Source organism: Panulirus ornatus, chromosome 13 (genome assembly GCF_036320965.1).
Source record: "Panulirus ornatus isolate Po-2019 chromosome 13, ASM3632096v1, whole genome shotgun sequence".
NCBI classification, from domain to species: domain Eukaryota; kingdom Metazoa; phylum Arthropoda; class Malacostraca; order Decapoda; family Palinuridae; genus Panulirus; species Panulirus ornatus.
The window spans coordinates 21,152,418-21,176,017 of NC_092236.1; the positions used below are offsets into that span (position 1 = coordinate 21,152,418).

Here is a 23,600-nt window from a genome sequence, read left to right on the forward strand (position 1 = left end):
GATTCAGGGAAATTCAAATAAGCTGATGCAGTTGTCAAAGGCATGTTAAAACGAACTCCGTTGCAAACAAATACAAAATGATATATTTTGGTGCTAGAAATAATAAACAAGAATATAAAATGTTTGATGAGCTAGTATGTAAATACTTTCCCTTGTCTTTTCTTTTTCTCTTTCATTATTTTCTCTGTATCTAATGAAGGCACGGCTTTCATGTGGACCTTTTTTTTTCCCGTGACTGGAGCACTTCAACATTAAACAAAAAGTGTGATAATCAATTCTGATCGGATATACACAGAGCGATGTCAGGGTCTATAGGTAGAAACATAACCTGTTAACGAAAGATCCAATACTGTTCTATACAGCGCCATAGTCAGACCACAGTTGAGAATATGCTGTTCAGATTTCGTCACCGAACATTCTGTAGAACGAAGAAAAACTAGAGTGAAGATGAAAAGAACAAAACTAATTCCATCACTCAGCGTTAAACCTTACGAAGAAACACTTGGAGATCTAGAATAATTTTTTTCTAATAAACCGCAAACTCCAGGAAATCTAACAAAAGTTTTCAAAAAAGTGAATAACTTCGACAACATAACTAACAATAATGTCTTCAAGTTACAAGATGATACAGAGGCCAGAAAACAACGTTTTTAAGTCAAGGGAGGAAAATGTGGTACACACGTAGGCAAGAGTTACTGCAGCAGGAGAGCTGTGGATCATCGAGATTAAGTGCCACCACATATCACCACATTTCCTATAAATACAATTGAATTATGGGTATAGAAATGCTATCATGATATCAATCATCAACGAATACGCCTCTTCAAGAATGATACTATAATATGAATGTGATCCAACACCATATTTACCTTACAGATTCTAGGCTGACTATCCTCGGTACCCTGAGTACCCGAAGAGTGAAATCAGATCAAATTTGACCATTTATTCTTTACAATTAAACGTCCTTATCAGCATCATGTTCTCCCTATACCACATTCTGATCCTTCACAGATATTTCCCAGCTGGCCGATGTAGTGAAGGAAGCCGAAGGCGGAGTGAAGCCTTTTGCCATACAATTTCCATTTTATACGCTAGGAATGTCGGATACTCATTCTTTCCTCAAGCAAATGACCTTATCATAGACCATCAGTTCTTATCTCAGTTAACATTCCATGTATTTCCCATTTACAGTCTCTACACCATTAGACAAACACCTGACTCCAACTCCCTCATATTCCCAAAACACGTGTATCACAACATTGTCAGTCTACTACACAAACTTATCACCATCAGTACTTCACTGTGGAACCCAGCAGCATACATACATACATACATACATACATACATACATACATACATACATACATACATACATACATGCTATGTTTAAAGTCTGGTGGAATATAATTATCGTCCAATTATCGCCCCTCATTTACACCCGTGTTGATTAGAAGGCTTTTTCTGGCCTCGAGCTATTTTGTTTCATGAATACGCAACTGTAAGACATGATTCATTATACTGCATGTGGTATTTGTGTTGCAAGAAAAAAAGTCGAAGAGATTCCAATACTCGTATCAGGTCTTCTTATAAATCTGAACATCTATTGGACTTCTGAATCCTGCATCACAAATGATGTTTTAAAAAAAGACGACCGTTGCATAGATGGACGGATATGCATGACAGTTAGATTCAGTTACAGGAGACTAGTGCCTCACAAGGAGGTGTAGACAGACCTCTGGATAAACGTAAGGATTCACTGCAATAAATAAGTATTTTCCTAAAAGTTTTCTCTTTCTTAATCGTAAAACTGGTCTATATGAATCTTCTATGATCGTCTATCAAATGATCCAAACAGGAACAAAATCTAATCCCAGGTTAATGATGCTCATTTTGGTTTGAAAATGCGGGACACTATAAACACAAAAGGCTGACGTTAACCTCCCTCCCGTACATAATGGTGATCCATTAATATTCTCCAGAATGTGCACCCACCAGTGCATGCAGTAATAATCAGGGACGAGAAGCCCAGTGTACCTCATCTTCGGCAGGTATCATGGCTCTCGGTGCTCAACACTCTTCAAAACGCTCCATCATATTTGACCACAACATCAGGGCACGTCAGGCTCCTACCATAAATGCTGACAGCACTGGAATACAATCTTATTCCAGACTAACAGGAGTCATTATTCCTAGGTTTAGTCTACAGTGACTGCAATCAATAACAGTCCTTCCCATGTACATGGTACCTTTCACTTGCATCAAAGCCGCCAGCCATTACCTGGTCCCACCGTGTATCATCCTCTCACGGAGGGTCGTTCTCGAGGCAGCCATGGTATCCCTTTCAGACCAGCCAGCCGCCTCTCACAGATAACGCCACCAGCGTGTAGCCGCCTCTCATCAATCCCATACATTTCAACCCTTCAACCAATCTATTCTCTATCCCACTACCATTATATCCCACCAACCATTCCTTCTCAACCGTTTGACTCATACGCCTACCAGCGGACTCCTCCCTGATTAGATATTTTCATCTACCAGACTATCAGCCAACCACATTGTCTCAACCACCAGATTGTCCCACGTGCCAGTTTCCTCTAACTATCAGGTTCTTCTGTGCTCCAGTCTCTCTGAGCTGACTACGACTCTTCCACTTACCAGTCCCCCAGTTGAGTCTGAACTCCAGGCTACCGGTCCTCAGTTGAATCTGACCTCCGGGCTACTGGTCCTCAGTTGAATTTGAGTCCCCCCCACTGGCTACCAGCCTCTCCTAGCTGCTAGAATCTCCTAGCTTTACGAGTGTGTCCTCTGCCAAATCTTCCGAGCTACCATACTCTCATAGTTACCAGAATCTCCAACTACCAGTATCATCCATCTACCACGACTTTCCCAGCAGGAATGAATGTCTTAACGACCAGGTTCTCCAATTCAGTAGTAACTCTCAACCATTAATCTCTACCACTCACCGTACTACCGTACTATCCTAACAACCAGAATCTTCCAACAATCCGACTAGCCACTGTAATATATCTCCCTACCAGAGTCACCCAGTCGGATAGTAATATACCTTCTACCAGATTCAACCATTTACTAAACTCCCCTAATTACTTGATCCTCCCATCCACCACTCTCACAGCTACCATCCAACTTTTCCTACAACTACCAGCGTTTTCTTCTTTGCCTAGCAGTGCCCAGCAACCAATGTGTTCCTACTATTGGATTTCTGAAGCCAAAAGGCAGAAACCCGATTGAATAAACTCTCATAACTTCCCAACTCTCAGAGCCGCCAAACCATCTCCACTCACCCACACGTCCAGCCGCCAGACTCTCCCTCTTACCTGACTCTCTCTGAACAGCTGAATCCCCTAGCTGCCCGACTGACCTATAGGTATCGCAGCTTCTTACCCACCAAACTTAACTAGCTGACATATTCTTCTAACTGCTTGACAGTCTTTCTATCCACCTAACTCCCACCAGTAATCTAACTTCGGCTGTCACTCATCCAATCAACCAACCAACCAGATATATTCAACCATCAACATATCTCCGCCTCAGCACTCTCCCAGGCAATCCACTTTCCCCTACATCAGCCTCTCACAGCTCCCCCGTCTCTAGAAGCACCTGGAATTAGATTTCTGCATACCCAGGTACCGAATTCCCACAAGCCAGACTCTCTCAGATACCACACTAAATATTACTAAGCTCTCACATCTAACTGCCTCTCTAAAATATATTTTTTCAAACTATCTGCTTCGTTCAAGCTATTCAAAAGATATTTTTATCTGAATCTACCAGCCACCAGTACCTACCAGTTACCAGCATCTCTCGATGATCGACCTCTCGTAGCTAAAATACCTCCTAGTTACCAGCCTCTCCAAACCATCAGCCTCTTCCGGCTACCAGTACCTCCCAAGACACCAGTCTCCCCAGCTACCATCCTCTAGGGACGTCAAGAAAGACTACCTACCCCGAGTCGTCCCAGTTCTTCATCGAGAACTTGGAGCGTCAGCCTCAAGCAGCTGAAATTCCAATCTCGTCATCGGATTTTATAAACTTTTGACTGATTTTTCAATAGTTTCCAACGGCCAAGTTTCGTCTGCTCACCTTCTTTATGCGCCGGCATGAGGGACGCTCCTCCAGCCGTGGACAACGAGGCGCCAGCCGGCCTGACCAACACAGACTTCGTTACTCCCAACTGAAGGATGGCGTTAGATGTTGATGGTGAAGTGGACTTCACTGTTGTAGTAAATGCAAGACGTTGATACATACACATACAAAGTAACAGTAAGATTACAGGGAGAGAGAGAGAGAGAGAGAGAGAGAGAGAGAGAGAGAGAGAGAGAGAGAGAGAGAGAGAGAGAGAGAGAGAGAGAGAGAGAGAGTATTTACCTACCTACGATCACCTACAATGCAATCTTGCAATGGGAGAGAGTAGTAGTAGTAGTAATAGTAGTAGTAGTAGTAGTAGTAGTAGAAGCAGATGTTGTCGTGCGAGTAGTCGTAGTAGTATTAGTAGTAGTAGTAGTAGTAGTAGTAGTAGTAGAAGTAGATGTTGTAGTAGTAGTAGTATTAGTAGTAGTAGTAGTAGTATTAGTAGTAGTAGTAGTAGTAGTAGTAGTAGTAGTAGTAGTAGTAGTAGTAGTAGTAGAAGTAGATGTTGTAGTAGTAGTAGTATTAGTAGTAGTAGTAGTAGTATTAGTAGTAGTAGTAGTAGTATTAGTAGTAGTAGTAGTAGTAGTAGTAGTAGTAGTAGTAGATGTTGTCGTGATAGTAGTAGTAGTAGTAGATGTTGTTGTTGTCGTGGTAGTAGCAGTAGTAGTAGCAGCAGCGTTGCGCGAATTTCCGGATTTCTGTGTAAGTTGACGTGAGGTGTGAGGGATGGACGACCATGATCACGGCAACGCGACCCCTTTGGGTCGTGTGGCAGTTCAGTCACGCAACCACGAACCACACTCGCTGGGTGATATACGCATAGTCCTCACGAATTGTGAGGGAAGTGGTGTGATAAGGATGGGGGAGTGAGGAAAGTGTGATGAGGAGAGTAATGATGTAAGTGCACGGGGGTATGGGGAGCTTGGTTATAGCTGGAGATTATGGTGAGGGAGAATAAGATGAGAAAATTGCTCGCGAGTATCGTGAGCATATTATGAGAAGAGTATGGTATGGAGAATGAGGAGAAAGACGTGTTGTGAGTAGAGTGCAGTGAGTGGAATGAGTAAAAGAATTAGGAGGAGAATGAGGTTTGGCTTGAAGAGTGGAGTGACCAAATCTATGAGGACAATGACGTGAGGAATGTGCAAGGAGAGAAATGAAAGGAGAATAGTATAGAGTGTGAAAGGAGAGTGTGTGAGGAGATTTTCGTGAAAAAAACTGTGTGAGGAGTATGAGGAGAATGCGTGAAGGAAGTACATGAGAGCGCCTGGGAAGAACGGATTATTTGCTAGATTATATGAGGATTGTACTGAGGTCATAATCTATATCTGTGGTAGTAGAGGCTATATAGTACAACAGAGGGTTACTCTCCGTCCACCACTCTCCCCGGCACAGAAGCGTGCAGGATAAAAGCTGAGGAGGAACATTATATACTATGGAGAAAAAACGCTGCCATGGTATTCTTATAGGAAAATGTCATCAGGAAAACTCTCCTACTCTGTAGGATGGAGTCTCCAATCTGAGACGAAATGGGAAAAATTATTTGATTCAAAAACAACAGAATTAGATCTCAGTTTTCCCATTTCAAATAGGCCTATTTACCTACAGAAAAATATCATTGTAGTACTAGCCTAGCCTCAGTTTAAAAGTACTGACAGCATTGACAACATCTAGTTGTGATTAATTCCAATATTCTATAAATATTCTATTAAAAAACTTTCCCCCACGCTGAGATTACATATCTTTCCCTTTTGATTTGATATCCTTATTTCTGGTTGTTGAATCTGTCTTTAATTAAAAAACTTCGTATTTTGTAAATTACTGATTAATCTCCTCGGAATGTGCACTTTTTTGTTGAGTAATTTAGGTTTCTAAATCTTTCTGTACATGGCTAATTTCTAAGCGATGAAATTGGTTTTGTTGCTCTTCTCCGAATTCGTTTTGTGTTCTTCTGAGTCGAGGATCAAATCTGTGACCAGCGTTGTACAGCATATTCCAAATGAGATTTGATCAGGGAAGACCGAGTAATGCATCGTTCACATTATGTGTGTATTTCCGCCCATGAAATCTAGAGTTCTGTTGGCCGCATTATGTCCAGTTGGCCATGTTTTTCGTGTGGTATACGGAGGGGAAAGTGTAAGGATAGTAGTTTAAGGAGAGGTTCAAGATTATGTAATGAGTGTATGTGAGAAGAGTATGTGATGAGAGACAATAGATAGAAAGATAGATAGATAGATAGACAGATTGATGGATGAGAGAGAGAGAGAGAGAGAGAGAGAGAGAGAGAGAGAGAGAGAGAGAGAGAGAGAGAGAGAGAGAGAGAGAGAGAGAGAGAGAGAGAGAGAGAGAGAGCAGCAGCAGCAGCAGCAGCAGTAGCAGGGGTGCGTGCAGGGGGCCTGGACTTTATAATTAGGGAGGACCTAGCGTGAGGCTGCACAACATTACCTACCCACATCCTCCCTCACCTGACATCCTCCCTCACCTGACATATTCACTCACCCGACACACCCTCCCTCACCCAACACACTCCCTCATTTGAGACACTCCCTCACCTGACATCCTCCCCTACCTACCTGACACACTGCCTTACCCGATAAACGTCCTCACCAGAAACCCTCTCTCTCTCTCCCTTACCAGACACCCTTCCTCACTCGACCCGCTCCCTCACCTAACACACTTTCTCACCTGACATCTTCCCTCACTCATGGCTCTTGGGACACTTCCTCGCCCGTTTTACACACTTGTTGCTCTACCTAAAAACCGTGATTGTCACCTACCTGTTATGTTATTACGCTGCTGATTCTCATGATAGCGAATAAAGGTTATGAGACGGGGGTTCCTCAGGTGCAAATCTTCCTTCCCGGTTTTTAAAACATAGTCACACACACTCACATGTTGTATGTGGGTTTTGTTCAACGGCGTGTGTCGTCAATGAAGTGAACATCATTGCTGTACGGTTCGGTTTCCTTTTTGAACCGCAATTCTTTGCCGTTTGCCGCACATCCATCTACATTACTGCACTGGGTCTTCAGCTGGTGCCGTCTCTGTTTCTCTCACGATCGTATAGTGCTGTAAGCGTCGTATTTTATGGTTTATAACTTTTCTTGCATTTTTTCTTACCCTCTGTAATCTCTAACCTTTTTCCTCCATCTTTCTTGTTCTGTCCTTCTTGATGAATTACATCTTCACTTCACCATCACGAACAAACTCACCTGCCAGTCATAACAATGGTAGGATACAATCCTCAGTTCTGAGAGTATCCGTTGTTGATCTTAACTCCAGTGATTATTGTGTGTCTAGAGCGATACCTCGCAGGACTTTTACGTCTGGTATTTCGCCTACGGTAACATCCCTCTACCATGACTCTTTCTTCCCTCTGCTGAATGTGGAACCTCGTTCGGCTCAAAATGTCATCACCAATCTGTACCCTTCTCTGTCTTCTGTTCCACTTTCCAATATAATGGCACTTGGTTGTTGTATCTCTGAGACCATCATCCTCTTCAGAGCCCCAACAGCCACTGTTCAGCAAATCTTCTCTTGCTTTTATTCATTCACCAGCACTGCTCTGCCCCTGCTATCTCTTGTCGCTGTTCCCATTGCTAAATTTTCATAAATCATTTCTAGATTTAGAGTAAAATTCTGTCACAGTTATAGAGGTCCAATTTGGCTTTGTTTCTCCTCGCCTTTCAACCTCCATCGTGTCGTTCATTCGGTTCATTACCAGGTCGCCCACATTGGTCCTAAAACCTCTAGCTAACTTGGCATCTTCTTCTGGTGTAAAAATGCTTCCACACTCCAGTCAGTTCTCGCGACACTCTAACGTACTACCGGAGTTATAGCCTTTCCCAGTACCCACCACAGTGTGACTTGTATTTATGATCTTTATATATGTAACGTCTTTATTCTCTTACACACACACACACACACACACACACACACACACACACACACACACACACACACACACACACACACACACACACACACACACACACACACATACACACACACACACACACAGCCAGGTACCCATTTATCGACCTGGCCCGCGGGGAGGATGATCTGCTGGGTTGGCTATGGGCCGACTACAGCAAGGATTTGAACTCGGGCCGGTCCGTGCATTAATAATGGTTAGCGACGCTAAACTATATCACAGAAGTGTGTTTATGTGTGTGTAAGAGAGAGAGAGAGAGAGAGAGAGAGAGAGAGAGAGAGAGAGAGAGAGAGAGAGAGAGAGAGAGAGAGAGAGAGAGAGAGAGAGAGAGAGAGAGAGTTGTGTGTGTGTGTGTGTGTGTGTGTGTGTGTGTGTGTGTGTGTGTGTGTGTGTGTGTGTGTGTGTGCGTGCGTGTGTGTGTATGTGTGTGTGAGTGTATGTATTTATCCCACCCAATCATTAATCAGTCTTCTAACGTAATGGAAGGCGAGGATGTCTCAAGTGAAATTCTGTCAGGTAACCTGAAAGTTAAAACAAGGCTGAACAGAAAGTTTTATCCATAGGGTGTGCTGAATCGTAGGATAAACCTTCCATATTAATCCATTTTCCACCAACAAGAATAATCATTTCAGGTAGCCTGTGGCCCCTGGATTGATCGGTAAATGATTATATAGTTCCAGATGTACCTGAGTGAACAATATGTTAATGGAACATGAAGTAGGCCAGCGAGGTGAACTTTCCGAGGGAACTCCAGCCTTCACTGTCAGCAATGTTAGCACTAATATCTCACCTGAGCGAACACCGCTACAAGTTACTAGCGTCCAGAGCATTAACCAGTGTGTTTGTCTTGCAGAGGAAGTGGCCGGGACCAGATAGCCGACGACATGGAAGTGCTTCCGGTGAATGTGGAAGCTGGCAGGGGGTAGGGACAGGAGGGAGACATCTACGCCCGCCCCAGGTGAGTGAGGCGGTGTCCTTGCCACCCCACCACGGCGGTGCAAGGCGCCGCCCCTGCCATCTACCACAGCAGTGCGAGGAGCCACCCGTCCCATCCACCACAGAAGTGTGAGGCGTCTCCCCTGCCACTCATCACAGCAGTTTAAGAAGCCTCCCTTGCCACCACCCCATCTTTATAAGTCGTTGGCCCTGCACAGCAATTATATGAGGCATCGTTTCCACTGCCTACCACTGCGCTGATAGGTGACAACCGTACGGATGTATCCCACTCCTCACCACAGCAGTATTTGAAGCTGTCTCAACTGCTGTGTTAAGTGCTGCGTCTGCCGTCCACCGTAACAGAGAGGCGTAAACTTCCACCACCATGGTTATCTACCTGTCCTCATCGCTTGCTGTGAGGAATGGCGAACTTCATCACCCTGTGGTGGCCTGACTTGTGAAATTGTTGGGTAAGTGACCTAAGGACCAGCTAAGGGCTTTGTATTTTGCAAAACACTGAACCAAATTCCGTAAAATCATTATTCCTCAAATCTTGACTTATAGGTGAAAAAGACCTGTCATTCCTAGACATCGTCAGTGATTAAGATGGAAAAAGGACTTTGAAGTGACTACTGTGCACAAACGCTGAAATTCATGGCTTTAGAAAATTGAAAATGAAACTTTACAAACACAATACAAAGTAATCCACGAGAGACACTCGACACAAAGTTCTTCTGGCACATACTATTCCGCTCAAAGTTTCAATACAACCGAACGGAACATGTTCCACTATTTGTAACGTTATCCTCTGAAAGTAAAAGGGAAAACGTGAGAGTGAAGATGGGGTTTGGGGTGTCCAAGTGCATATGTGCTGACGTCGGCACAGATAACGAAACAGATGGCGGAGCCGAGCAGGAAAAGAGAAGCAAGTTTAGCTTCTCCCCTTACAAGAAACATTCGCCATCCAAGAGCAAAGTCGAGATAGGTAAGTCCCCTTTTGTCTGTGTTGGAGGTGAGGTCGTACTGTTTAAGCAGAGCGTTACTACTCGCTAGTTACTGCTGGGAGAGGATGAGTATCGACTCTTTCCAGCAAAATGTTATCCTAAAGTTTTCAGTGGGATGTTTGATAGCCTGTGTTGATTCTGGGCCAAAGGTAAGTAGTGACTTGTGATCAAAGGGTACGATATGTAATCAGTTGTTTCTAGTTTAGAGAAAGATGGAGTGATGAGATGATACTCTGAGGAAGTAGGTGTACTGGGGTTGTATATGTGGGATGCCATGTCTGGGGAATGGAGGACAAACTCTGGCCTCATTATCTCCAATGATGAGGATGTATACACATGCCTCGAAGCAATTCAAACTACGAGGCTGAAATGAGGTAAACCTGGAGGAACCCACGTGGGTTAGGCCTGACAAGGAAGTGGAAAGATTGGGTTATTTGAGTAGGGAGGAAAGATGAGATGGGATTCGGTGTGGATGTTTGGGACAAGGTAGACTGAGCTGGTCTAGGTTGGGTCAAGTCGTGTTGGAATAAAGTGGACTGGATATAACCAGAATGGACTGACTCAAAACATGCCAGCAACAGGTAACGTGAAAAGAAAATAGAAATTAGTCCGGGCTCGGTAGGTGCTGGTAGACCTGACTCTTAAAGGGAGGAAGGTCATGATAAGAGGGAGAGACGAAAGGAAGAACAGAGTGCTATAGCTCAGGTGCTCGAGAGAAGAAGGAGGGTCAGATTGTTTAAAATCCTGAGGGAAGGAATATGCCACAATTGATTGAAATGGATTTCTTTTAAGGGTGAACAGTATAGGATTAATTGTATAATGGGACGGCTTACAGTAGACTATGTTAACCCGGACTCAATCAGGTCAGGGCAAGAAGGTCTTAGATAATACCATCCTTTTTCAGAATAACGTAGGGGATAAGCTGGCCTTACTATTGCTGTCATAGAGTGACTCTCTCTTACCTGGTAACAGCACCTTATATCAGATCTGTTCAAGAAAGAGCAGGAATTACGAATGGATTAATTCTTCAGATAACATTCCTTGACACGAACCACGCACGCCCACACCCGCCTTCGGCACATAACCCACCAGCGCTCGGCTGCCATCACTAAACCTGACCATTAAACCAATAAATCTGATCATCATCTCTCCTCCATCGAATCTTTACACAGACCTGACTGATGGTACAGAAGTCAGATGACTGACATTTACTCACGTATTCTGTAACACTGACGTAACACTTACACTTACGTAACACTTACGTATTCACTACATCCTCAAGCTCTTTATCGTAAATAGCAATGATATCAACAGTTTATATAAATTTTGGAATCAACAGTTAACTTGGTTATTGCGATCGACAGATGGCAGCAAGACCATCCATCAAGACCTGAGACACCCACCAGCACTTACCTGCAGACGCACCAAGAAAGCCACACGACCCCTTCCACGAACACTGTTCCCAGCCCCGCCTTGTATTTACATACCTGTAATTACCTATTTCTACAGTGCGGGGAGGGAGTTCTATGATCGTGCTGCCTCAACTTTTGAATTATGTAATTAAATAACTTTGTGAACTTTATTTTCTCCGCGTTCACAGCTGAATCACTCAGATTAATTCGATTTACCCATAACCCTGATACCATAGAAGTTGTTCTTTATATCTTTTCCACAACCTTTTAACTTCTGGGGTTTCTAACGAGCTACTATGGTGAAGTTATTAACTTTGTTGAGTATGAATTACGCACGGGCCCGCTAGGGTTCGAGTCCTGAGGAGGGTATTCAGGTCACATCCATCCTCGCTATTCACCATCGCCTCGAGGCTGGTCGATCAAAGGGGACCTTGCTTAGTGTGGGGTACATACGAGAATGTAATACGAGACTGTCAGGATTAGGACTTTGAGTTGCCCATACCACCTCAGTTATCATGAAAAAACCCTAAACTTCTCGCAATGACCTCTGCTTGATATGACGTCTGGTTGCTCTTGCTTTGCTTCCTTCAAGGACCTCGTCACTATCGACACTATCAATTTGTTTTAGAAATCTGAAGGTTGCCATCAAGAATACTACCCACGTATTCCCTGCGTGTCGTAGAAGGCGACTAAATGGGGTGGGAGCAAGGGAATGGAAATCCTCCAATCCAGTTTTTACTTTTCTAAAAGCAGGAACAGAGAAGGGGGCCAAGTGAGGATTTTTCCTCTTAAGGCTCAGTCCTTTGTTCTTGACGCTACCGCGCTAACGCGGGATATGACAAATGTGTATGAGATGAAATGATGATATATATATATATATATATATATATATATATATAAGAACAAAGTGCATAGGAACGCGCACCTTCATAGGACATACTAACCTCCAACAGCCAGGATCGAACCCGGGACCCCTGTGCAACAGGCGGGAATGCTACCGCTAGGCTATGGGCCTGGCTAATTGGAAATAACTATTCGAATACTATGTACTCGAATACCCTTCGTCTCACGTTGGTGAGCAACTTTGTTCGTATTCATATACCTCCGCGTTGTACAGTTAGGTTCGGTAAAATGCTATCTGCTGACTATGTGCGCCTGTTGGGATATGACCGGTGTAGACCCCGTTGCTTACCAACGTGATACGAAGGGTATTCGAGTATATAGTATTCGAATAGTTATTTCCTATTAGCCAGGCCCATAGCCTAGCGGTAGCATTTCCACCTGTTGCACAGGGGTCCCGGGTTCGATCCTGGCTGTTGGAGGTTTGTATGATATATATATATATATATATATATATATATATTTCATTTATCATTTCATTTTGCTTTGTCGCTGTCTCCCGCTCCTGCGAGGTAACGCAAAGAAACAGACGAAAGAAATGGCCCAACCCACCCCCATACACATGTATATACATACACGTCCACACACGCAAATATACATACCTATACATCTCGTTGTACACATATATATACACACACAGACACATACATATATATACCCATGCACACAATTCACACTGTCTGCCTTTATTCATTCCCATCGCCACCTCGCCACACATGGAATACCATCCCCCTCCCCCTCATGTGTGCGAGGTAGCGCTAGGAAAAGACAATAAAGGCCACATTCGTTCACACTCAGTCTCTAGCTGTCATGCAATAATGCCCGAAACCACAGCTCCCTTTCCACATCCAGGCCCCACACAACTTTCCATGGGTTACCCCAGACGCTTCACATGCCCTGATTCAATCCACTGACAGCACGTCAACCCCGGTATACCACATCGATCCAATTCACTCTATTCCTTGCACGCCTTTCACCCTCCTGCATGTTCAGGCCCCGATTACTCAAAATCTTTTTCACTCCATCTTTCTACCTCCAATTTGGTCTCCCACTTCTCCTCGTTCCCTCCACCTCCGACACATATATCCTCTTGGTCAATCTTTCCTCACTCATTCTCTCCATGTGCCCAAACCATTTCAAAACACCCTCTTCTGCTCTCTCAACCACGCTCTTTTTATTTCCACACATCTCTCTTACCCTTACGTTACTTACTCGATCAAACCACCTCACACCACACACTGTCCACAAACATCTCATTTCCAGCACATACATCCTCCTGCGTACAACTCTATCCATAGCCCACGCCTCGCAACCATACAACATTGTTGGAACCACTATTCCTTCAAACATACCCATTTTTGCTTTCCGAGATAATGTTCTCGACTTCCACACATTCTTTAAGGCTCCCAGGATTTTCGACCCCTCCCCCACCCTATGATTCACTTCCGCTTCCATGGTTCCATTCGCTGCCAGATCCACTCCCAGATATCTAAAACACTTTACTTCCTCCAGTTTTTCTCCATTCAAACTTACCTCCCAATTGACTTGACCCTCAACCTTACTGTACCTAATTACCTTGCTCTTATTCACATTTACTCTTAACTTTCTTCTTTCACACACTTTACCAAACTCAGTCAGCAGCTTCTGCAGTTTCTCACATGAATCAGCCACCAGCGCTGTATCATCAGCGAAAAACAACTAACTCACTTCCCAAGCTCTCTCATCCCCAACAGACTTCATACTTGCCCCTCTTTCCAAAACTCTTGCATTCACCTCCCTAACAACCCCATCCATAAACAAATTAAACAACCATGGAGACATCACACACCCCTGCCGCAAACCTACATTCACTGAGAACCAATCACTTTCCTCTCTTCCTACACGTACACATCTATATATATATATATATATATATATATATATATATATATATATATATATATATATATATATATATATATATATAGATAGATAGATAGATAGATAGATAGATAGATAACGTTAATGGGATGGCCTTGATTAGGGGCCTCAGTTGCCCGTGCCGTATAATCTAGCATATAAAAAAAGATGTGTGCCCCGGGTGCCTTGATGAATGGGACACACGCCGCCTATGGCACGCATGCAATAACCCACCCATTATAGATTCTCACAGAACACATCATAGCAGTGTGTTGCGCTCTGACTGTTGGATTCCCTTTCCGATTTCATGTTCCCATCGAAGCCGTTTAGCTCTATAAAGACGCGTCAGTTGTACACTTCTACCTGAGCCTGGTTTTCACTCAAACCTATTCGTGTCCACCAACCACGTACTACCATGTACTACATAGTATGTAGTATGTTCTGTTCCCATCTCATCATAAGCCAAGATGAATTCTAATATTGCTTATGCATCAGCTCCCCTTACACTGGTGTGCGCAGTGACGTACTGAGACACGAATTTGTTCTGAATACATTCCGAAAATTTGTATCACACCTCCGTATGAATGTAAGCATTTCCATTCTGCTTCTCTATGATCAGATCCTCCGAATGCTGGAATGTTGTCACCTCTGTGAAGAGAAAGTCTAGCTCCCGCCGCCATCATCCTAATTGTGTCATAATTATGATAACGGAATAATTGTTCTGGTTCATTAGAACTCTTTAGAGGATTGTAAAGCCTCAACACTAAACTGCAAGGTTATTACTGATGTTATTTTTTCTGTTGTGTGCTTCTAAACTGGGCCATCCACTAGTATAGGTCATCCACCAGTAACTGGACCATCCACCATTGATTGGACCATCCACTGGTAACTAGATCATCCACCATTAACTGGCCCATCCACCAGTAACTGGACCATCCACCAGTAACTAGAGCATCCACCAGTAACTGGACCATCCACTAATAATTAGATCATCCACCAGTAACTGGACCATCCACCAGTAACTGGACCATCCACCAGTAACTGGACCACCCACTAATAACTAGATCATCCACCAGTAACTGGAATATCCACCAGTAACTGGACCATACACCAGTAACTAGAGCGTCCACCAGTAACAGGACCATCCACTAATAACTAGATCATCCACCAGTAACTGGACCATCCACCAATAACTGGACCGTCCACCAGTAACTGGATCATCCACCAGTAACTGGATCATCCACCAGTAACTAGATCATCCACTAATAACTAGATCATCCACCAGTAACTGGACCATCCACCAGTAACTAGAGCATCAACCAGTAATTGAGCTATCCACCGGTAACTGGACTATCCACTAGTAACTGGACCATCCACAAGTAACTGGATCATGTACTGGTAACAAGAGCATCCAACAGCTGTTCTTGAAACTTTGTTACTCCTTGGTGTAATGTACCGCTCGGGAGACACATAGTAAGATCTCATATCTATAACAAGTATCGTCTCCACAACAACAACAATATTCAGCTTCGTTTCTCCTGTTCGAGCTTTCAAACATCAGCATTCGTATACTCTAAACCCAGTCCTACTCTGGCACACTTTAGTATATCTATTCTTCTCATAATTCGTTCTTTTGTCTCTTTTGATGTTCCTCCCATTCCTTTTCTTTGCCAACTGGATGTTTTCTTCTATGTCGCGCCCCCTTTGATCTGTCTCATCTGATGTAGGCCCCACAGACTTCTTCAAGGTGAGCATATTTCTTAGCTTGCCTTAATACAGCTTTGCTACTGACTTCTGTTCTGAATGCAATCTTCATACCTACCTTGAATACATTTTCCTGATCTTTGCGTCTCTACTATCTAGAATTGCATTTGCCAAATCAGTAGCCTCTAATAGTCCTGCTGTCTGAGTTCCTTCCCTCGCTATCTTTTCTTCTATTAGAAAATGATCCTCTAGTCCGGAAATCGCCAACAGACCGCGTCTATATACCGTCTGATCCACTAACTCTTCTATCTGTGGTTTACTTCACTCGTTAGCTAAGTCCTGCAATAACGATTCGTCTAACTTCCATGATTCTGACATTTTCTTTCTTAAACTCTGCATTATTGCCTCCATGCACTGATTTAAATACTCAAGCCCTTGCTAACTCTATCTTCGTACACTATATATTTCTGTGAAAATTCGTTAATTCATACGTATATTTGTTTTATATAGTCTCCAAATCTCCTCTCTCTGCACCAATCAATACCCTTTGTCTTTTTTCATCAACCCAGGGTTATGTCATGCTTTCTGTCATCTATATCCTCTGTCGGTCTTGCAACTCTGTGTTGCAGATCTGAGCATCTTCTTTTGGTTGATCTATTTCGAGGTTTCCCAGACGGGGTCCATCTGACCTTTCTCCCTGGCCACTATCAGAACTATCTTCGATCTCTCTGGTTGGTTTCTCCCCACCGTACCTCTAAGCACTTTAGATTCATGATGATATTCTTTCATGTTTCGGTCTCAGCTTTTCATTCACTGAACATTGTAATCTTGCTTGTCTTTCACTACCAGTAGCTTCTGAATCTCTAAAGTCCCAGCTTTATCATTCCTGAATTCTGATCTGGTCCTCTCCCTCCCAGGTTATAGATCCCTCAAATTCCCCTCCATAAGATCAGCTGGTAAATGTCGTGCAAACAAAAGCAAAAAGGTCACGGGTTTTTCCCTGATAAGGAATGCAACACGGGATAATGGATGAGTTCAATCCCATGTGTTAACAAATCATTATGATTCCGATGCTCTGTAACCCAGAATCTAGCTGGGGTTGCTTCATTCACTGTACGACAGAGACAGCGACGCGGTACGGCGCCAGCAGCCGCCAAGCGTCGTGTTGGCCAAGACCGCCAGGAATTTATTGATCGTTGGCAATCCTCCTGGGAAATTTTTTGGCTTGAATTATATTTCTTTCACGTCATTACCTGCGTAGACACACGATAAGGATGGGCAAGTCTTATACATTGCTTTGGAGGAAAAAGGAATGAATGGGATAGTACACACACCAGTACTGAATGGTACGCACACCACCATTAGATGATATACCCACCACCGCTAGATGGTACACAAACCAAGGATGGTACACAAACCAAGAATGGTACACAAACCACCACTGGATGGTATAGACATACACTGGACGGTACAGTCACACACCTCTACTGCATGGTACACACATCACCACTGCATGGTACACACATCACCACTGGACGGTACACACACACCACCACTAGATGGTACACACATCACCACTGGATGATACATACACACCACCACTGGATGGTACACACACCAACGCTGGTTGGTACACAAACACACCACCACTACCACTGGGTGGTAAACGCCCCACTACCAACACTGGGAACACACACATACTCCGTGGTGTATTGTTTATCGATACTGACCATCGTTCACACCAACCATTGTCTCATTTATCACCCAGTCTCCAAAAAATGCAAACTACATCTTCTAATAACCACACTCACAACTGTTGTTATCACCAATACCCACGTCATCTCTAACAACCTTACAAACTATTAATCTTTTAGTAACTCTAATCATGGCCTCTTCTACCAACCAAACTTAACTGATGTCTTGCACCAACTATACATAAACAATATCTTCTTTACTAACTACCCCAAACAATATCTCCTCTAACAACCACAAACAATCGCCAGCTTCTGTGTGCAGCCATACAACCAAAAAACAACAGTCACACAGACAACAGTGTCTAGCTTGGAGGCGTGGGTGTTGTGGTCGGAGGCGTGAGCACTGTGGTCGGAGGCGTGGGTGTGGTGGTCGGAGGCTTGGGTGTTTTGGTCGGAGGCGTGGGAGTTGTGGTCGGAGGCGTGGGTATTGTGGTCGGAGGCGTGGGTGTTGTGGTTGGATGAATGTGGGTGAACAGTTGTCGAATACGTGAATGCCAACATCGTGCAGGAAACAACAATGCGGTTAAATTGTGAATACATTGTCGCAGATCCGAATATTGTGGTCGGACAAGCCGGATACTAAGATACAAAAGGTAATAATTCTAGCCAGTTATGCGAGGGTTAGGTGGGATACACGGATTTCATATCTGGATAAGTGGCCATGCAGCAGGATATGTGGGTTATGGGGCTGAGTATATGTAAGATAATGTACCGAATACACAGATTTGTGGTCGGGTATTTTGATAAACTTGTAAGGGTTACTTAGAGTCTTCGGCCGAATATGAAGAAACCGTAATGGAATATATGAATATCGGCTAGACGTCTGGAAGAGCGGATAAGCGGGTAATGGCAATGGTCGCGGCAAACAGATTGAGCAATCAGTGGGACGTTGGGGAAGGTTTGTGACGAAGGCGTCACACTGGTGGGCAGGAAAAGAGAGAGGGTGACAAGGGAGAGTACGCACTGACGCAGGTGTAAAGGAGGAGTGAGAGAGAGAGAGAGAGAGAGAGAGAGAGAGAGAGAGAGAGAGAGAGAGAGAGAGAGAGAGAGAGAGAGAGAGAGAGAGAGAGAGAGAGAGAGAGAGAGAGAGAGAGAGTTGATGAATATGAAACTGCAGCGGGAGCCGTCCAGCAAGGCAGCTGTTCCTTTGTACTGTTGACCTTACACCAGCGGCCCGACCCTTATACCAACCACACCCACGCTGGTGATGAGTTACTGTTATCATTATCATTATCATTATCACTATTATCATTAGTATCAGTAATGATATCATTATTCTTATGATGATTATCATTATTATCATTACACTGGTCCCTACACCACCCAAGCTGTGACTAAACATCTGGTATCCACAACCTTTTCCCTACTCCTTAATAGTTTATTCTCCCGCTCAATCTTAACCTTTCTCCCTGACCCCCGGCGCCTCACTATACGTGGCACCACCATGATCAACGGTGCCAGCAGGGTGCCAGAGCCTTCCACAGGTCGTAACAAGGCCAACAATCACGACCCTCTAGCAACTGTTAGGTGTGATTTGGTGGGATGTCTGACGCGATGATATGATGCTCGGGGATGTGCACTGTCCACTGTGTTGAGGGATGTGTGTGAGGTTGATCTTCGCTGCGCCAACCCCAGGGTGTCAGCAGTACACCTGCGTACCTCATGTGTTACCTGAACGTGAGGAGTTTCAGGAGTGTTCTTGCGTACCTCAAGTGTTACTTTAACACGACGAGTGTCAGTTGTATTCCTGGGTATCTTAAGTGTTGCCTGAACGTGTCGAGTGTCGGTGTTCATGTGCATCTCAAGTGTTGCCTGAACGTGAAATCAGAAGGTAACCTTGGCCTCAGCAATGTCACCACCACCAGCGGGTACCCCTGAAAATGAAACCCTAGTAACGTCAAGGACTCAGAAGACTGTCTTTTGGCTCATATGAGAAAGATAAGTCATTATGAATCAACTATGTATAACCCTCAGCTAGAGGTGAACGCTATCTACCAATACAATTTTACACACACACACACACACACACACACACACACACACACACACACACACACACACACACACACACACACACACACACACACACACACACACACACACACACACACACACACACACACACACACACACACACACACACACACACACACACACACACACACACACACACACAAAGGTGAATAGTGTGTACTTGAAGAAGTAAAAGGAAAAGATGAGGAAAAATGCACTAAGAGTGGAAATTCTAAAGGATTGTCGAATGTGTTAGATCATAAGATGGTGGATGTGACATTTTTGGGACGAGGTGGCATGCGGAGCGAGTTATGGCAAATGGTTTCGTGAAAAGAGATGAGGCAATGAAAGCGGCTGGAGTGGGTGGGGTTACAGCTGAGTTTGTCCAGAAAGTGGGTGACAATATTGCTGATTGATTATTAATGCTTTTCTCTGCGTATATGGCTGAAGTTGAGATGCCTGAGGGCTGACAGAATGAATCTATACTGCTCTTATACGAAAACAAAAGGAGGAAAGTGTCTACTCTAATTACAGAATCATACATTTATAAGTACGCCTGGTAAGTTGTATAGGAAAGCAGTGACAGACATGGCAGTGGCATGCACAGAGCATCAATCCTGGTGGAAGAGGGTAGAGGTTGCGTGTCAGGTAAGGAAAATGTACGAATGATTCTTAGAGCAAGGATGAAATATGTATATGGCATTATGGATGCCGAGAAAGCGTATGATACCTGACAGAGAAGCCTTGTGGGATGTGTAACGAATATATGATATGGGACGAAACTAACTGGCTGTAGTAAGGAGTTATGATCAGAAATGTAAGGCGTATCTATAAGTAGAAGGGAGAAAGGTGACTAGTTCTAGGTGAAGGAAAGTCTATGTGATGACACCACATCATGGCGGTTTATTCTGTTTCTGAATGGGATGATGAGTGAGGTAAACGCGAGGGTCTTGGAGGGAGAGAGGCTGGTCTACAATAAGTTATGGGTGGGACATGGGAAGTAAGTTAGTTGTTTACAGATGACATGGGTCGGATGGTAGAATCCAGAGAGAAGCTCCAGATGCTGGCTTCCGAGTCTGTGTGTGTGTGTGTGTGTGTGTGTGTGTGTGTGTGTGTGTGTGTGTGTGTGTGTGTGTGTGTGTGTGTGTGTGTTTGTATGTGTGTGTGTGTGTGTGTGTGTGTGTGTGTGTGTGTGTGTGTGTGTGTGTGTGTGTGTGTGTGTGTGTGTGTGTGTGTGTGTGTGAAAGGAGGAAGATAAGAGTTAATGTGAAGAAGAGTAAAGTGAATCGGTGTAGTGGAGGAGAAAGACGTACTGATGGAAGTGTGAGTTTACACGAGAGCCTGAATGAAGTGGAGTGTTTTAGGAAACTGGGAGTGAACATGGCAGCGGATATAATCATGGGAACTGACATAAGTCATAGGGTGGGCGAAGGGGCTATGATGTTTGGTAGATGGAGGATTATGTGGAAGGAAACGTCCTTCTTTAAAGACAAAGATGGATATGTTGAAGGGTATAGTAGTTCCAACGGTGTGGCACGGATTAGAGTCCTGGGCCTTGTATGTAAAACAACAAGAGTGGGTGGACGTGTTGGAAATAGAATGCCTGGGGACGAAGTGAGTTGTAAGGAGGGTTGATCGTGTAAGGAATGACAATGTAAGCGTGAGTTGTGGTTGTAAGTGCAGTTTGATTAAGAATGCTGAGGATATTCTGCTGAAGTGCTTTGGATTTATTTAGAGAAAGAGTGAGGAGAGGCTGACCAAGAATGATCTACAAGTTGGATGTGGAATAAGTAAAGGGAGAGACGGGGTAATGACCGTGAGAATGGGAGGAATATAAGAAAGAGGCTTTGAAGTGACGTGACCCGAATATATAGGAGGGTGAGAGGCGTGCATGGGATAGCATAACTTGCAACCATTATGTAGAAGGGGTGGGAGGGGGGGGCGACGTGATATCAATAGACGGAACCAAGTCATAAAAGGTGTTTTGTGGTTTTGGTGCATTATACAGGGCAGCTAAAGAGTGGATGTAAGCAAATGAGGCTCTTGTTTGCTGGGCTTGCACTACCTCGTTAAGAATAGAAACAAGAAAATTTTATATATATATATACATATATTTTTTTTTTTTTTTTTTTTTTTTGCTTTGTCGCTGTCTTCCGCGTTTGCGAAGTAGCGCAAGGAAACAGACGAAAGAAACGGCCCAACCCACCTCCATACACATGTATATACATACGTCCACACACGCAAACATACCTACCCACACAGCCCTCCATGGCTCACCCCAGACGCTTCACATACCCTGATTCAATCCACCGACAGCACGTCAACCCCGGCATACCACATCGCTCCAATTCACTCTATTCCCTGCCCTCCTTTCACCCTCCTGCATGTTCAGGCCCCGATCACACAAAATCTCTTTCACTCCATCTTTCCACCTCCAATTTGGTCTCCCTCTTCTCCTCGTTCCCTCCACCTCCGACACATATATCCTCTTGGTCAATCTTTCCTCACTCATTCTCTCCATGTGCCCAAACCACTTCAAAACACCCTCTTCTGCTCTCTCAACCACGCTCCTCTTACTTCCACACATCTCTCCCACCCCTACGTTACTTATCCGATCAAACCACCTCACACCACACACCGTCTTCAAACATCTCATTTCCAGCACATCCATCCTCCTGCGCACCACTCTATCCATAGCCCACGCCTCGCAACCATACAACATATATATATATATATATATATATATATATATATATATATATATATATATATATATATATATATATATATATATATATATAGATTTATATATATATATATATTCTTCTTTCTTTTCTTTCATACTATTCGCCATTTCCCGCGAAATATATATATATATATATATATATATATATATATATATATATATACATATATATATATATATATATATATATATATATATATATATATATGTATATAAATATATATATATATATATATATATATATATATATATATATATATATATATATATATATATATATATATATATATATATATATATAAATGTGAATAAGAGCAAGGTTATTAGGTACAGTAGGGTTGAGGGTCAAGTCAATTGGGAGGTAAGTTTGAATGGAGAAAAACTGGAGGAAGTAAAGTGTTTTAGATATCTGGGAGTGGTTCTGGCAGCGGATGGAACCATGGAAGCGGAAGTGGATCATAGGGTGGGGGAGGGGGCGAAAATCCTGGGAGCCTTGAAGAAAGTGTGGAAGTCGAGAACATTATCTCGGAAAGCAAAAATGGGTATGTTTGAAGGAATAGTGGTTCCAACAATGTTGTATAGTTGCGAGGCGTGGGCTATGGATAGAGTTGTGCGCAGGAGGATGGATGTGCTGGAAATGAAATGTTTGAGGACAATGTGTGGTGTGAGGAGGTTTGATCGAGTAAGTAACGTAAGGGTAAGAGAGATGTGTGGAAATAAAAAAAGCGTGGTTGAGAGAGCAGAAGAGGGCGTTTTGAAATGGTTTGGCCACATGGAGAGAATGAGTGAGGAAAGATTGACCAAGAGGATATATGTGTCGGAGGTGGAGGGAACGAGGAGAAGTGGGAGACCAAATTGGAGGTGGAAAGATGGAGTGAAAAAGATTTTGTGTGATCGGGGCCTGAACATGCAGGAGGGTGAAAGGAGGGCAAGGAATAGAGTGAATTGGATCGATGTGGCATACCGGGGTTGACGTGCTGTCAGTGGATTGAATCAGGGCATGTGCAGCGTCTGGGGTAAACCATGGAAAGCTGTGTAGGTATGTATATTTGCGTGTGTGGACGTATGTATATACATGTGTATGGGGGTAGGTTGGGCCATTTCTTTCGTCTGTTTCCTTGCGCTACCTCGCAAACGCGGGAGACAGCG

The 23,600-nt window shown here is 43.7% G+C and overlaps 1 protein-coding gene across 1 annotated transcript in view; it reads left to right on the top strand.

Moving 5' to 3' along the window:
- The window catches only part of LOC139752801 (serine/threonine-protein phosphatase with EF-hands pef-1-like), a 240,078-nt gene that overhangs the window by 144,672 nt on the left and 71,806 nt on the right, over positions 1-23,600 (top strand). The window contains exon 2 of the mRNA XM_071668718.1: positions 8,937-10,004. Coding sequence (XP_071524819.1) covers positions 9,860-10,004 — 145 coding nt within the window. The 5' untranslated portion in view covers positions 8,937-9,859. The remainder of the gene's footprint in view (positions 1-8,936; positions 10,005-23,600) is intronic.